This window comes from Siphateles boraxobius, unplaced genomic scaffold (genome assembly GCF_051911475.1).
Source record: "Siphateles boraxobius isolate OS27281-9 unplaced genomic scaffold, OSU_SipBor_1 67, whole genome shotgun sequence".
Lineage (NCBI taxonomy): Eukaryota > Metazoa > Chordata > Actinopteri > Cypriniformes > Leuciscidae > Siphateles > Siphateles boraxobius.
Genome location: NW_027509194.1, coordinates 97,535 through 115,531, shown reverse-complemented (window position 1 = coordinate 115,531; position 17,997 = coordinate 97,535). Strand labels below are relative to the sequence as shown.

At 47.6% G+C, this 17,997-nt stretch overlaps 1 protein-coding gene across 1 annotated transcript in view; it reads right to left on the bottom strand.

Annotated features, from left to right (window-relative positions):
- The window catches only part of dqx1 (DEAQ box RNA-dependent ATPase 1), a 37,714-nt gene that overhangs the window by 13,426 nt on the left and 6,291 nt on the right, over positions 1-17,997 (bottom strand). The window contains exons 2-6 of the mRNA XM_077213908.1: positions 17,187-17,534; positions 16,419-16,612; positions 14,515-14,896; positions 12,909-13,166; positions 11,672-11,771 (exon numbers count right to left, since the gene is read on the bottom strand). Of these exons, the coding sequence (XP_077070023.1) occupies positions 11,672-11,771; positions 12,909-13,166; positions 14,515-14,896; positions 16,419-16,612; positions 17,187-17,477 (1,225 nt within the window). The 5' untranslated portion in view covers positions 17,478-17,534. The remainder of the gene's footprint in view (positions 1-11,671; positions 11,772-12,908; positions 13,167-14,514; positions 14,897-16,418; positions 16,613-17,186; positions 17,535-17,997) is intronic.

The following is a 17,997-nucleotide window of genomic DNA, read 5'->3' as shown; positions in this document are numbered from 1 at the left end:
ACCTTCAGCTGAGAGTACAGGCGGAAACACACACCTGCGCAACAACACACACCTTCAGCTGAGAGTACAGGCGGAAACACACACCTGCGCGCACAACACACACCTTCAGCTGAGAGTACAGGCGGAAACACACACATGCGCACACAACACACCTTCAGCTGAGAGTACAGGCGGAAACACACACCTGCGCGCACAACACACACCTTCAGCTGAGAGTACAGGCGGAAACAAACACCTGCGCGCACAACACACACCTTTAGCTGAGAGTACAGGCGGAAACACACACACCTGTGCGCACAACACACACTTTCAGCTGAGAGTACTGGCGGAAACACACACCTGCGCACACAACACACACCTTCAGCTGAGAGTACAGGCGGAAACAAACACCTGCGCGCACAACACACACCTTCAGCTGAGAGTACAGGCGGAAACAAACACCTGCGCGCACAACACACACCTTTAGCTGAGAGTACAGGCGGAAACACACACACCTGTGCGCACAACACACACTTTCAGCTGAGAGTACTGGCGGAAACACACACCTGCGCGCACAACACACACCTTCAGCTGAGAGTACAGGCGGAAACAAACACCTGCGCGCACAACACACACCTTTAGCTGAGAGTACAGGCGGAAACACACACCTGCGCACACAACACACACCTTCAGCTGAGAGTACAGGCGGAAACACACACCTGTGCACACAACACACACCTTCAGCTGAGAGTACAGGCGGAAACACACACACCTGTGCGCACAACACACACTTTCAGCTGAGAGTACTGGCGGAAACACACACCTGCGCACACAACACACACCTTCAGCTGAGAGTACTGGCGGAAACACACACCTGCACACAAACCTTCAGCTGAGAGTACAGGCGGAAACACACACCTGCGCGCACAACACACACCTTCAGCTGAGAGTACAGGCGGAAACACACACCTGCGCGCACAACACACACCTTCAGCTGAGAGTACAGGTGGAAACACACACCTGCGCGCACAACACACACCTTCAGCTGAGAGTACAGGCGGAAACACACACCTGCGCACACAACACACACCTTCAGCTGAGAGTACAGGTGGAAACACACACACCTGCGCACACAACACACACCTTCAGCTGAGAGTACAGGCGGAAACACACACCTGTGCACACAACACACACCTTCAGCTGAGAGTACAGGCGGAAACACACACACCTGCGCACACACCTTCAGCTGAGAGTAGAGGCGGAAACACACACCTGCGCGCACAACACACACATTCAGCTGAGAGTACAGGCGGAAACACACACCTGCGCACACAACACACACCTTCAGCTGAGAGTACAGGCGGAAACACACCTGCGCGCACAACACACACCTTCAGCTGAGAGTACTGGCGGAAACACACACCTGCACACAAACCTTCAGCTGAGAGTACAGGCGGAAACACAAACCTGCGCGCACAACACACACCTTCAGCTGAGAGTACAGGCGGAAACACACACCTGCGCGCACAACACACACCTTCAGCTGAGAGTACAGGCGGAAACACACACCTGCGCACACAACACACACCTTCAGCTGAGAGTACAGGCGGAAACACACACCTGCGCACACACCTTCAGCTGAGAGTACAGGCGGAAACACACACCTGCGCGCACAACACACACCTTCAGCTGAGAGTACAGGCGGAAACACACACCTGCGCACACAACACACACCTTCAGCTGAGAGTACAGGCGGAAACACACACCTGCGCACACACCTTCAGCTGAGAGTACAGGCGGAAACACACACCTGCGCGCACAACACACACCTTCAGCTGAGAGTACAGGCGGAAACACACACCTGCGCACACAACACACACCTTCAGCTGAGAGTACAGGCGGAAACACACACCTGCGCACACACCTTCAGCTGAGAGTACAGGCGGAAACACACACCTGCGCACACAACACACACCTTCAGCTGAGAGTACAGGCGGAAACACACACCTGCGCACACACCTTCAGCTGAGAGTACAGGCGGAAACACACACCTGCGCACACAACACACACCTTCAGCTGAGAGTACAGGCGGAAACACACACCTGCGCACACACCTTCAGCTGAGAGTAGGCATGTGCCGGTATCAAATTTTCATGCTGCGATTAATTGATTGAGCTTTTATCACGGTATACGGTATTATCACGATATTTTAATTGCACAAGAGAAACAGACGGATTGGGGGTATCTAAAAACAACTTGCATCACAATGTGTAATTGTGATTGTCAAAACATTAATTTTATTTTTTAGTGACAACATGTTATAATGTTTACATGGTACAGTTACTGAGGCTACTGTTTGTATTATTGCTTAACACAATTTTCATGATTTCAATTAAATTCTTGGATTTAATTTCAATCTTGATTCAATATTGACTCATTTGGATAAATATTAGGTAGGCTACAGTAGATAGCCTGCATTTAATTTTTTCTCAAGAAAAAATATATCTCACATAATGCTGTAAACATACAGAGAGAAATTAAATATAATGCATACAATATAAATATAATAATAATATAAATATAAAAATGTAATATGCCGTAATTTTCATTATAATAACAATTATATAATGACAAGTAAACATATATTAAAATATGTAATATATTGCACATATTTAGCAAAATACTCCTCTCTATAGCTATTTTCTTATAGTCAACTAACATTAAATGGCTTTCCTGAGGTAAATGTAACGTTCTGTGGCATAATTGTTCTCCTGCAGTGTTATTGACCTCTTTCCGTGGTTGAAAAACACTGATTGATCGAAAGTACGTATACTTTTCGGTGGGTTGTACTGTATCTTTAATAAAAAGTAACAGATGATCTGTTTACTTGAACTGAGGCGCGCAATTTGTCACGTCATTTACAAGCACCAAAACATTATTTATTGTCTGAATTTCGTTATAAAACCTGAGAGCTGATATTTTTTTCATATGAAAAGTAACCTGCTCTGTCTAGTCTGTCGGTGTCAGTGTCCTCTTTGCTCCGCGATTTTTCTCTGCGTGAGAAAATGGATGTGTGGCGCGAGACCGTGTGAAAGTGTCAATTGCGTGAGTCTCAAGCTGAATGCGTGAGAGTTGGCAGCCATGCGGGGGATAAATAGTCGGCAGCGTTCCTCCTTCCGCCGTGCTTCTTTTCCATGTGAGGATTGTTTACATTAGACTAGAGTGCACACTGCATTCACACAGTGCTTATACATGTGATGTGGGGATTGTTTACATCAAAGTGCGCACGTGTTTTGCGCAGCATATACGCATTGTTTTTTTAAGAGGTTGATGGAAAATAAGCTGATGCGCGTTCTAAAAATCTAAATTCGGATCTATTATTTTTCACGGTATTTCGAAGTCCCCGCGATAACAATATCGTGCATATTCATTACCGCGATTTATCGCATTACCGAATACCGGCACATGTCTAGCTGAGAGTACAGGCGGAAACACACACCTGCGCACACAACACACACCTTCAGCTGAGAGTACAGGCGGAAACACACACCTGCGCACACAACACACACCTTCAGCTGAGAGTACTGGCGGAAACACACCTGCGCGCACAACACACACCTTCAGCTGAGAGTACAGGCGGAAACACACCTGCGCGCACAACACACACCTTCAGCTGAGAGTACAGGCGGAAACACACCTGCGCACACAACACACACCTTCAGCTGAGAGTACAGGCGGAAACACACCTGCGCGCACAACACACACCTTCAGCTGAGAGTACAGGCGGAAACACACACCTGCGCACACACCTTCAGCTGAGAGTACTGGCGGAAACACACACCTGCGCACACACCTTCAGCTGAGAGTACAGGCGGAAACACACACCTGCGCACACACCTTCAGCTGAGAGTACAGGCGGAAACACACACCTGCGCGCACAACACACACCTTCAGCTGAGAGTACAGGCGGAAACACATACCTGCGCACACACCTTCAGCTGAGAGTACAGGCGGAAACACACACCTGCGCGCACAACACACACCTTCAGCTGAGAGTACAGGCGGAAACACACACCTGCGCGCACAACACACACCTTCAGCTGAGAGTACAGGCGGAAAACACACACCTGCGCACACACCTTCAGCTGAGAGTACAGGCGTAAACACACACCTGCGCGCACAACACACACCTTCAGCTGAGAGTACAGGCGGAAAACACACACCTGCGCACACACCTTCAGCTGAGAGTACAGGCGGAAACACACACCTGCGCGCACAACACACACCTTCAGCTGAGAGTACAGGCGGAAAACACACACCTGCGCACACACCTTCAGCTGAGAGTACAGGCGGAAACACACACCTGCGCACACAACACACACCTTCAGCTGAGAGTACAGGCGGAAAACACACACCTGCGCACACACCTTCAGCTGAGAGTACAGGCGGAAACACACACCTGCGCGCACAACACACACCTTCAGCTGAGAGTACAGGCGGAAAACACACACCTGCGCACAAACCTTCAGCTGAGAGTACAGGCGGAAACACACACCTGCGCACACAACACACACCTTCAGCTGAGAGTACAGGCGGAAACACACACCTGCGCGCACAACACACACCTTCAGCTGAGAGTACAGGCGGAAACACACACCTGCGCGCACAACACACACCTTCAGCTGAGAGTACAGGCGGAAACACACACCTGCGCGCACAACACACACCTTCAGCTGAGAGTACAGGCGGAAACACACACCTGCGCGCACAACACACACCTTCAGCTGAGAGTACAGGCGGAAAACACACACCTGCGCACACACCTTCAGCTGAGAGTACAGGCGGAAACACACACCTGCGCGCACAACACACACCTTCAGCTGAGAGTACAGGCGGAAAACACACACCTGCGCACACACCTTCAGCTGAGAGTACAGGCGGAAACACACACCTGCGCACACAACACACACCTTCAGCTGAGAGTACAGGCGGCAACACACATCTGCGCACACAACACACACCTTCAGCTGAGAGTACAGGCGTAAACACACACCTGCGCGCACAACACACACCTTCAGCTGAGAGTACAGGCGTAAACACACATCTGCGCACACAACACACACCTTCAGCTGAGAGTACAGGCGTAAACACACACCTGCGCGCACAACACACACCTTCAGCTGAGAGTACAGGCGGAAAACACACACCTGCGCACACACCTTCAGCTGAGAGTACAGGCGGAAACACACACCTGCGCGCACAACACACACCTTCAGCTGAGAGTACAGGCGGAAAACACACACCTGCGCACACACCTTCAGCTGAGAGTACAGGCGGAAACACACACCTGCGCACACAACACACACCTTCAGCTGAGAGTACAGGCGGCAAAACACATCTGCGCACACACCTTCAGCTGAGAGTACAGGCGTAAACACACACCTGCGCGCACAACACACACCTTCAGCTGAGAGTACAGGCGGAAACACACACCTGCGAACACAACACACACCTTCAGCTGAGAGTACAGGCGGAAACACACATCTGCGCACACACCTTCAGCTGAGAGTACAGGCGTAAACACACACCTGCGCGCACAACACACACCTTCAGCTGAGAGTACAGGCGGAAAACACACACCTGCGCGCACACCTTCAGCTGAGAGTACAGGCGGAAACACACACCTGCGCACACAACACACACCTTCAGCTGAGAGTACAGGCGGAAAACACACACCTGCGCACACACCTTCAGCTGAGAGTACAGGCGGAAACACACACCTGCGCGCACAACACACACCTTCAGCTGAGAGTACAGGCGGAAAACACACACCTGCGCACACACCTTCAGCTGAGAGTACAGGCGGAAACACACACCTGCGCACACAACACACACCTTCAGCTGAGAGTACAGGCGGAAACACACACCTGCGCGCACAACACACACCTTCAGCTGAGAGTACAGGCGGAAACACACACCTGCGCGCACAACACACACCTTCAGCTGAGAGTACAGGCGGAAACACACACCTGCGCGCACAACACACACCTTCAGCTGAGAGTACAGGCGGAAACACACACCTGCGCGCACAACACACACCTTCAGCTGAGAGTACAGGCGGAAAACACACACCTGCGCACACACCTTCAGCTGAGAGTACAGGCGGAAACACACACCTGCGCGCACAACACACACCTTCAGCTGAGAGTACAGGCGGAAAACACACACCTGCGCACACACCTTCAGCTGAGAGTACAGGCGGAAACACACACCTGCGCACACAACACACACCTTCAGCTGAGAGTACAGGCGGCAACACACATCTGCGCACACAACACACACCTTCAGCTGAGAGTACAGGCGTAAACACACACCTGCGCGCACAACACACACCTTCAGCTGAGAGTACAGGCGTAAACACACATCTGCGCACACAACACACACCTTCAGCTGAGAGTACAGGCGTAAACACACACCTGCGCGCACAACACACACCTTCAGCTGAGAGTACAGGCGGAAAACACACACCTGCGCACACACCTTCAGCTGAGAGTACAGGCGGAAACACACACCTGCGCGCACAACACACACCTTCAGCTGAGAGTACAGGCGGAAAACACACACCTGCGCACACACCTTCAGCTGAGAGTACAGGCGGAAACACACACCTGCGCACACAACACACACCTTCAGCTGAGAGTACAGGCGGCAAAACACATCTGCGCACACACCTTCAGCTGAGAGTACAGGCGTAAACACACACCTGCGCGCACAACACACACCTTCAGCTGAGAGTACAGGCGGAAACACACACCTGCGAACACAACACACACCTTCAGCTGAGAGTACAGGCGGAAACACACATCTGCGCACACACCTTCAGCTGAGAGTACAGGCGTAAACACACACCTGCGCGCACAACACACACCTTCAGCTGAGAGTACAGGCGTAAACACACACCTGCGCGCACAACACACACCTTCAGCTGAGAGTACAGGCGGAAACACACACCTGCGCACACAACACACCTTCAGCTGAGAGTACAGGCGTAAACACACACACCTGCGCACACAACACACACCTTCAGTTGAGAGTACAGGCGTAAACACACACCTGCGCACACAACACACACCTTCAGCTGAGAGTACAGGCGAAAACACACACCTGCGCGCACAACACACACCTTCAGCTGAGAGTACTGGCGGAAACACACACCTGCGCGCACAACACACAGCTTCAGCTGAGAGTACTGGCGGAAACACACACCTGCGCGCACAACACACACCTTCAGCTGAGAGTACAGGCGGAAACACACACCTGCGCGCACAACACACACCTTCAGCTGAGAGTACTGGCGGAAACACACACCTGCGCGCACAACACACACCTTCAGCTGAGAGTACTGGCGGAAACACACACCTGCACACAAACCTTCAGCTGAGTGTACAGGCGGAAAAACACAAACCTTCAGCTGAGTGTACAGGCGGAAAAACACACACCTTCAGGTGAGAGTACAGGCGTAAACACACACCTGCGCGCACAACACACACATTCAGTTGAGAGTACAGGCGTAAACACACCTGCGCGCACAACGCACACCTTCAGCTGAGAGTACTGGCGGAAACACACACCTGCACACAAACCTTCAGCTGAGAGTACAGGCGGAAACACACACCTGCGCACACAACACACACCTTCAGCTGAGAGTACAGGCGGAAACACACACCTGCGCACACACCTTCAGCTGAGAGTACAGGCGGAAACACACACCTGCGCGCACAACACACACCTTCAGCTGAGAGTACTGGCGGAAACACACACCTGCACACAAACCTTCAGCTGAGAGTACAGGCGGAAAAACACACACCTTCAGGTGAGAGTACAGGCGTAAACACACACCTGCGCGCACAACACACACATTCAGTTGAGAGTACAGGCGTAAACACACACCTGCGCGCACAACACACACCTTCAGCTGAGAGTACTGGCGGAAACACACACCTGCACACAAACCTTCAGCTGAGAGTACAGGCGGAAAAACACACACCTTCAGGTGAGAGTACAGGCGTAAACACACACCTGCGCGCACAACACACACATTCAGTTGAGAGTACAGGCGTAAACACACACCTGCGCGCACAACACACACCTTCAGCTGAGAGTACTGGCGGAAACACACACCTGCACACAAACCTTCAGCTGAGAGTACAGGCGGAAAAACACAAACCTTCAGCTGAGTGTACAGGCGGAAAAACACACACCTTCAGGTGAGAGTACAGGCGTAAACACACACCTGCGCACACAACACACCTTCAGCTGAGAGTACAGGCGTAAACACACACACCTGCGCACACAACACACACCTTCAGTTGAGAGTACAGGCGTAAACACACACCTGCGCACACAACACACACCTTCAGCTGAGAGTACAGGCGAAAACACACACCTGCGCGCACAACACACACCTTCAGCTGAGAGTACTGGCGGAAACACACACCTGCGCGCACAACACACAGCTTCAGCTGAGAGTACTGGCGGAAACACACACCTGCGCGCACAACACACACCTTCAGCTGAGAGTACAGGCGGAAACACACACCTGCGCGCACAACACACACCTTCAGCTGAGAGTACTGGCGGAAACACACACCTGCGCGCACAACACACACCTTCAGCTGAGAGTACTGGCGGAAACACACACCTGCACACAAACCTTCAGCTGAGTGTACAGGCGGAAAAACACAAACCTTCAGCTGAGTGTACAGGCGGAAAAACACACACCTTCAGGTGAGAGTACAGGCGTAAACACACACCTGCGCGCACAACACACACATTCAGTTGAGAGTACAGGCGTAAACACACCTGCGCGCACAACGCACACCTTCAGCTGAGAGTACTGGCGGAAACACACACCTGCACACAAACCTTCAGCTGAGAGTACAGGCGGAAACACACACCTGCGCGCACAACACACACCTTCAGCTGAGAGTACTGGCGGAAACACACACCTGCACACAAACCTTCAGCTGAGAGTACAGGCGGAAAAACACACACCTTCAGGTGAGAGTACAGGCGTAAACACACACCTGCGCGCACAACACACACATTCAGTTGAGAGTACAGGCGTAAACACACACCTGCGCGCACAACACACACCTTCAGCTGAGAGTACTGGCGGAAACACACACCTGCACACAAACCTTCAGCTGAGAGTACAGGCGGAAAAACACACACCTTCGGCTGAGTGTACAGGCGGAAAAACACACACCTTCAGGTGAGAGTACAGGCGTAAACACACACCTGCGCGCACAACACACACCTTCAGCTGAGAGTACTGGCGGAAACACACACCTGCACACAAACCTTCAGCTGAGTGTACAGGCGGAAAAACACAAACCTTCAGCTGAGTGTACAGGCGGAAAAACACACACCTTCAGGTGAGAGTACAGGCGTAAACACACACCTGCGCGCACAACACACACATTCAGTTGAGAGTACAGGCGTAAACACACACCTGCGCGCACAACGCACACCTTCAGCTGAGAGTACTGGCGGAAACACACACCTGCACACAAACCTTCAGCTGAGAGTACAGGCGGAAAAACACACCTGCGCACACACCTTCAGCTGAGAGTACAGGCGGAAACACACACCTGCGCACACAACACACACCTTCAGCTGAGAGTACAGGCGGAAACACACACCTGCGCGCACAACACACACCTTTAGCTGAGAGTACAGGCGGAAAAACACACCTGCGCACACACCTTCAGCTGAGAGTACAGGCGTAAACACACACCTGCGCGCACAACACGCACATTCAGTTGAGAGTACAGGCGTAAACACACACCTGCGCGCACAACACACACCTTCAGCTGAGAGTACAGGCGGAAACACACACCTGCGCGCACAACACACACCTTCAGCTGAGAGTACTGGCGGAAACACACACCTGCACACAAACCTTCAGCTGAGAGTACAGGCGGAAACACAGACCTGCGCGCACAACACACACCTTCAGCTGAGAGTACTGGCGGAAACACACACCTGCACACAAACCTTCAGCTGAGAGTACAGGCGGAAACACACACCTGCGCACACAACACACACCTTCAGCTGAGAGTACAGGCGGAAACACACACCTGCGCACACAACACACACCTTCAGCTGAGAGTACAGGCGTAAACACACACCTGCGCGCACAACACGCACATTCAGTTGAGAGTACAGGCGTAAACACACACCTGCGCGCACAACACACACCTTCAGCTGAGAGTACAGGCGGAAACACACACCTGCGCACACAACACACACCTTCAGCTGAGAGTACTGGCGGAAACCCACACCTGCACACAAACCTTCAGCTGAGAGTACAGGCGGAAACACACACCTGCGCACACAACACACACCTTCAGCTGAGAGTACAGGCGGAAACACACACCTGCGCACACAACACACACCTTCAACTGAGAGTACAGGCGGAAACACACACCTGCGCACACAACACACACCTTCAGCTGAGAGTACAGGCGGAAACACACACCTGCGCACACAACACACACCTTCAGCTGAGAGTACAGGCGGAAACACACACCTGCGCACACACCTTCAGCTGAGAGTACAGGCGGAAACACACACCTGCGCGCACAACACACACCTTCAGTTGAGAGTACAGGCGTAAACACACACCTGCGCACACAACACACACCTTCAGCTGAGAGTACAGGCGGAAACACACACATGCGCACACAACACACACCTTCAGCTGAGAGTACAGGCGGAAACACACACCTGCGCACACAACACACACCTTCAGCTGAGAGTACAGGCGGAAACACACACCTGCGCACACACCTTCAGCTGAGAGTACAGGTGGAAACACACACCTGCGCACACAACACACACCTTCAGCTGAGAGTACAGGCGGAAACACACACCTGCGCACACAACACACACCTTCAACTGAGAGTACAGGCGGAAACACACACCTGCACGCACAACACACACCTTCAGCTGAGAGTACAGGTGGAAACACACCTGCGCACACAACACACACCTTCAGCTGAGAGTACAGGCGGAAACACACACCTGCGGGCACTACACACACCTTCAGCTGAGAGTACAGGCGGAAACACACACCTGCGCGCACAACACACACCTTCAGCTGAGAGTACAGGCGGAAACACACACCTGCGCGCACAACACACACCTTCAGCTGAGAGTACAGGCGGAAACACACACCTGCGCACACAACACACACCTTCAGCTGAGAGTACAGGCGGAAACACACCTGCGCACACAACACACACCTTCAGCTGAGAGTACAGGCGGAAACACACACCTGCGCGCACAACACACACCTTCAGCTGAGAGTACAGGCGGAAACACACACCTGCGCACACAACACACACCTTCACCTTCAACTCAATCACACGATCAACTGAACCGAGTCCGTGGACATTTTCAAGAAACGGCTGAAGACGCATCTTTTTCGGCAACACTTGATCCATTAATACTTACACTTAATCTACTGTTCTATATCTATTATATATACATATATAAAAAGTACATTTAGTGTGTTAGATTAAACTGGGAAGGGTCACAGCACTTCCTGCTTCTATTGCTCTCATTTGTAAGTCGCTTTGGATAAAAGCGTGTTTAATGAGGTGTGTGTGTGTGTTTGTGTGCGCACCGGGCAGTCTGCTGTTGACCCTGCGGGCTCGAGCGTCGGCCTGCTGTCTGCTGATTGGCTGCTGAAGCTGTGAATCCGCTCGGATTTGTGGGTTGTAGATCTGTGGAGAAACAACACTGGACGTCACAACTCCACTAGCGCTTTCAAATTAAAATGAAAATTTTGAATATTCGTCAAATTGGAAAAAAAAAACTGCACTGAGTGTGTGTGTGTGTGTGTGTGTTTGTGTGTGTGTGTGTGTGTGTCTGTGAGTGAGAGTGTATATGTAGATGTAGGGAATAGAAGTGAGTTTCTGAATGTCAGTTTGCTGTTGTGTGTTCATGTAGATCATTAAGCTGTGTCGAAGTGTGTTTCTCAGGTTACTGATGCACGAACACAGTTTAACGCATCTAATTTTAATCTAATTGTAATCAAATTTTCCTTGCATGCACATTAAGGAAATTATATTTTATTTAAGAACAATTGTTTCAAAAGTTAATGCACTTTAAAAAGTGAATGTCATTTCATTTCAATTAAAGATGTGATGCTTGATTTGGTTTCTATTTGCTTATTGCGCTCGCTTGCGCCCTCTTGTGGCAACAGGAGACAATACAGTACTTTTTCCCTCTAACATTAAGCATTGCCTTTAAAATTCAAACATAATTCGAATTTTGCTAATATTTAAAGGGATAGTACACCCAAAAATGAAAATTAGCCCATGATTTACACACCCTGAAGTCATCCTAGGTGTATATGACATTCTTTTCTCAGACGAATACAATCAAAGCTATATTTTTAAAAAAAAATAAATTTGAATGCACTTTTATGTTGGACAGATGCACTTTTATGATGGATAGACACACTTTTATGAATGATAGATGCACTTTTATGATGGACAGATGCACTTTTTTATGATGGACAGATGCACTTTTATGATGGATACTGTAGATGCACTTTTATGATGGATGGATGTGATGAACTTTTATATGATGGATGGATGTGATGCACTTTTATGATGGATGGATGCACTTTTAACGACTTCAAAACAGAAACAGCAATTCACGGCCATTATAAAGCTTAGAAGAGCCAGGACATTTTTTAATATAACTCTGATTGTATTCGTCTGAGAGAAGAATGTCATATATACCTAGAATGAGTTGAGGGCAAGTTAATCATGGGCTAATCTTCATTTTTGGGTGAAAGAAATTTGAGTTGAGCTTTTCAGCCATCCTGCCAGCGCTGCTCTCCACACACTCACGGTCTTCAGCTGGACGCCGGTGTCGATGACGTATCGCACGTTACGGAGGGAGAACGAAGCCTCTCCTAAGACGTCGGTGAGAACGACCCTGCGTCTGTGAGCCGGATCCTCCTGCTCGTCCTCCACGCTCTCGGGCTCGTAAAGCTCCTGCGACGAGCCTCCGCCGCCAGCGTGAAGCTCGATCACGCGCAGCCTCGACAGGTGAGAGCTCAGAGACACACACTCCTTCTCCAGCGCCGCTACACACTCCTGGATCTCCTGACAAGCACAACAACAGCCTGCTCAAATACACATCTCTGTTCTGTATGCATTTATATATAACTGAATATTTGAAGTACCCCCGTAGTCAATCATTGCATCCCTTAAAACTCATTTTGATCACCAAAATTACATATTTAAGCATTTTTTTTTTGTTTTAAGCATAAATTCAATCAAGTAAATATATTTTGAGAGTATTTGTACAGAAAACAAGACAAAAGACATTAAAATCATTTTATCCCTTAAAACTCATCTTTGATCACCAAAATTTTTCCTTGAAAAAAAAATGTCTTCATGCCTTAAAATATCTTGAATGTAACTCGACACCCTCGCCTCATTTAGTATTCGCGGTTCTATGAATATGCAAATGAGCCCCGCCTCCACTCACTCACTCACTCAGAGATCCACTCGTTGACGATCACACGTTGATCTGATTGGTTACAAGGTAGTTTGTGACGTCAGAAACACCAGCGATTTCAAAGCGTGTTTTTGAGACTGTCTTTGGTTCACTGCAGTTTTAAGGAGAAAAAACTCAGCAATGCTGTCGACTTATGAATTTACACATGGTTTGTCTTAAAGCATGTAAAAACACCATATAGACATATAAACATTATAAACTGGATTTTCACCACAGGGGGACTTTAACCTGTTAACTCAATCTCAAATTTGAGGATTTGATAGCAAACATCTCGTCCTCTGTAATTGTAATTGCTCAGCTGACTTTGTGAATAACGCATGCAAAAGTGCATTTAGCTTTAGGACGTTAACTTTTCAACAGCAAATCTATATTCAATGCAAATGCATTCTTTACATCAGCTCAGTGAAATCAGAAGCGTTTAAAACTTCAGGCGAGTTTCTCCAGCAGAACGAGGAGTGTTTGCTGAAGGACTGAAGGAGGCGGGACACTGTTTGCAAAAGGAGTGTGTGATTTACATAAGGAGATCCACTGCAAAAATGCTTTTCTTACTTAGTATTTTTGTCTTGTTTCCAGGCCAAATATCTAAAAATTCTTAAATCAAGATGATATGATCAAGATATTATGTCTTGTTTTCTGGGGAAATTAAAACAAGCAAAATCATATGTCAATTATTTTTATTACCCCATTGGCAGATAACTTTGCTTGTTTTAAGCAACAAATCACTTCATTTTTATTAATTTCCCTAGAAAAGAAGTCATAATATCGTATGGCATTTTACTCATCTAGTAAATGCATCTTGATTTAAGAATTTATAGATATTTGGACTGGAAACAAGACAAAAATAATGAGTAAGAAAAGCATTTTTGCAGTGTGTTGCATCTCAAAGGGACCTTTCTGGTTAAATAAAAAATAAATAATAAACACACACACCTGCACGCTGGGGAGGAACACTAGAACATCTCCTTGCTCCCCCCTGCGGTGCAGATCCAGGATCATGTGACAGGAAGCGGTTGCTAAGTCACGTCCTGTGGGCGGGTCCCGGTACAGGATCTCTGCGCTGGAGGCTAGCGAGGGAACGCTGAGGTGAGGCACGCTCTCTCCCAGGAAGCTAGCGAAGGTGTGCGCGCTGGCGGGATCGGTTAGCACTAGCACCCGTAGCTCGCGGCGCTGCTGGCACACATCACGCAGGAGCCCTAGCAAAACATCCGTGGAAACAGTGCGCTCCTGAGCCTCGTCGATCACCAACACCCCGTACTGACGCAGAAGAGGGTCTGACATCATTTCCTCCAGCAAGAGCGAGTCCGTCACGAACCTGCAGATTACAGCACAAGCATTACTACTGGTGCTCTTCTGCAATTTTAACGGCAATATTTACTTTTTTTTTTTTTACTTTATCAAAATGGTATGAAACTTTTTTGGCACAACATACTTTTAAATAGACTCGAAAATTATGTTGGTATTAGTTGAATTCCATTAGCATGGTTTAAATCACACTTATCTGACTGTTATCAGTTTGTATAGTCTGTGCCTGCGTGTGTGTGTGTGTGAGTGTGTGTGTGCTCTTTGATCACAATCTTTCATTTGAAAGTCACGTGTCTAGTATCTGTAAAAACCGCATTTTGCCATCTTAAAATTATATCTAAATTACAACATATGCTTTAATGACAAATGCAGAACAGTTAGTTCATGCGTTCATGACATCAAGGCTAGATTATTGTAATGCTCTACTGGGTGGTTGCCCTGCACGCTTAATAAACAAACTACACCTGGTCCAAAACGCAGCCGCTAGAGTTCTTACCAGAACCAGGAAGTACGACCATATTAGCCCGGTTCTGTCAACACTGCATTGGCTCCCTATTAAACATCGTATACATTTTAAAATATTGCTGATTACTTACAAAGCACTGAATGGTTTAGCTCCCCAGTACTTGAGCGAGCTCTTAACGCATTATAGTCCTTCACACTGAAAACTAATTTCTTTGAGATATCAAGCTCAACTTTTAAACAAAACTTGTTTCGATTTATGGCTTTGATTTTCTCACAGGTTTTAGAGTAAAACATGTTTTTGAAAATATATATTTTTACTAATTTTTCATAACAATAAACATAAAATTCTGTAACTTTTTTTAAGTTCACTTTTTAAAACTCTTCTCACTTCAGCAATAATCCGCCAAGTGTCGTCTGTGAAAAGAGATCAAAGAAGTTGGAAATTAAATTTTCAGGTCTATGATCAAAAAGTGAATGAATGGATTATTAATACAGCGTAAATATAATTCAGTACCATAAAATCCCCTAAAAATACAAAATATTAAATAAAAAACATTATCGAACTAAAATATAGTACATTCATTTCAATGAAAAGAAAATCTAACCCTTCAGTTATTGTTGACCGAGACGCGAAGAGCACAAGAGGATCAAGATGCGCAGCCTCGTACCGCAGTAAAAAACATTATCGAACTAAAAATAGTACATTGCATTCATTGAGATATTTTTTTTCTTATTTCTGTCATTTTTGACTCGTACCGCAGGATGGTGTTAGGATTACCGCAGGATTTTCTGTTAGAAAAAATATAAAAGCAAACGCTTTACTTTTACGCATACCATTTACTTTCTTTGTTTACCAGTTCTGTCTAACAAAGTATTAGATATGACAGAGATCGTAAACTAATGAAGACGGAGAATGTGAGTGAGCGATGCCGTTCTCAGCACCGCCCGTCAAAATAAAAGTCCCTCTTCCAACACATCGGCCAATCAGAAAACGCCAAATATCGGTTGATTTATCGGGGTGTACGCCAACCTCAGACTAGGGAGTGTGTGTGTGTGTGTGTGTGTACCTCAGGATAGTGTCGGGGGTGCACCCGTCCTCGTGTGGGACCCTGTAGCCGACCTCTAACCCCAGACTCAGGTCCATCTCATCCGCCACTCTGAGCGCTAGACTGGAAGCTGCCGCCGCGTATGGCTGAGAACAACACACCAGACCCTGAGAGAACTCGTGCGACAGAGCGTACTCCACACACCAATGAGGAACCTGCACACACACACAAACACACACACACGAGACAAAGAGCCACGTCAGAGAACAGAATGAAATAGAACACAACAGTAGAATACAATTCAACAGAATCAAACAAAACTACGCTAGAATAGAACAGAACAGAATGCAATTGAATAAAACCATAGAACAGAATAATATAGAATAGAATATAGAATAGAATAGAAAAGATTGGGATAGAACAGATAGGTGGACAGATCAATAGTATACAGTACAAAGAACAACAAAAAAAAATGGAATGTTGGAAAATAACAAAGTCTTTTTTGTTAAACAAATGCTTTTTAATTTTCGCTATTGCTTCAATACAAAAGAGCAAGCGTGCCGTTATTTGTAGCGTAGTGACGTGTGTTCAAGTAAGCCAGATATGAGCAGATTCTGCGCAATACGCTGTATTTAATATATCATGACGACTAAATCTAAATCTGCGCAGATTTGACTTACACACGAAATTCCCCAGCAAAGTGAGTGTGAGTGTGTTAATTTCAAGCCCTGATGGTGAAGCAGCCAGTGTTTGTGATGTAGATAAGGTGTGTGTGATGTAGATAAGCACCTGTGTGCTCTTCCCCGAGCCTCCATCCGCGCTCAGCACGATCATACTGTGCTCCTCCATGTGCTCCAGCAAACTGAACTTCAGACTCCACACGGGCAGCGTCTTCCTCTCCTCCAGAAGACTGTAGTATCGGGAGGAGAACGGCAGCCCGTCGTACGGGTTCACCTCCAGATCGGCCAGATCCTCGTCCACTGCCTCGCCCTCCTCCTCCTCCAGGTCTGCGGACAGCAGAGACGAGATGGAGAGATCGTCCAGGCCCGAGGAAACAGGAGGTTTCGGGGCCGAGGACATGATGAACGTGAACGGGCCGCTGACGGAGCCCTGAGGTACGTCGCTAATCTCAATCACCTACACAGAAGAAATCAACAAGAGCTTCATTTGGTATCATGCATGTTAGCATACATCTTTCCCTCACGGGTCAAAATGACCCGAAGCCCTAAAATTATCCTCTTTTTTTTTTTTTGTCCAGAAAGCTTATTTTATTTCATTTTAACAATATTTTTTTAGTTTTAAAAAATGTGGAGATTTTTTTTAACTTTATTTACCTTTAAATTTCTAGATTTGATCAATAAATAATAAGCATGCAAGCAAACATCAGTAAGTATTAACCCTCAGGTGTGACACATCTTTCCCTCGTGGGTCAAAATGACCCGAAGCCTTAAAATTATACCTTCTTTTTTTTTGTCCAGAAAGCTTATTTTATTTCATTTTGATTATATTTTTCTATCTTTTAATGCAATTTTTTTGGAGATTATTTTTTAATTTTTTTACTTTATTTACCTTTAAATTACTAGATTTGATCAATAAATAG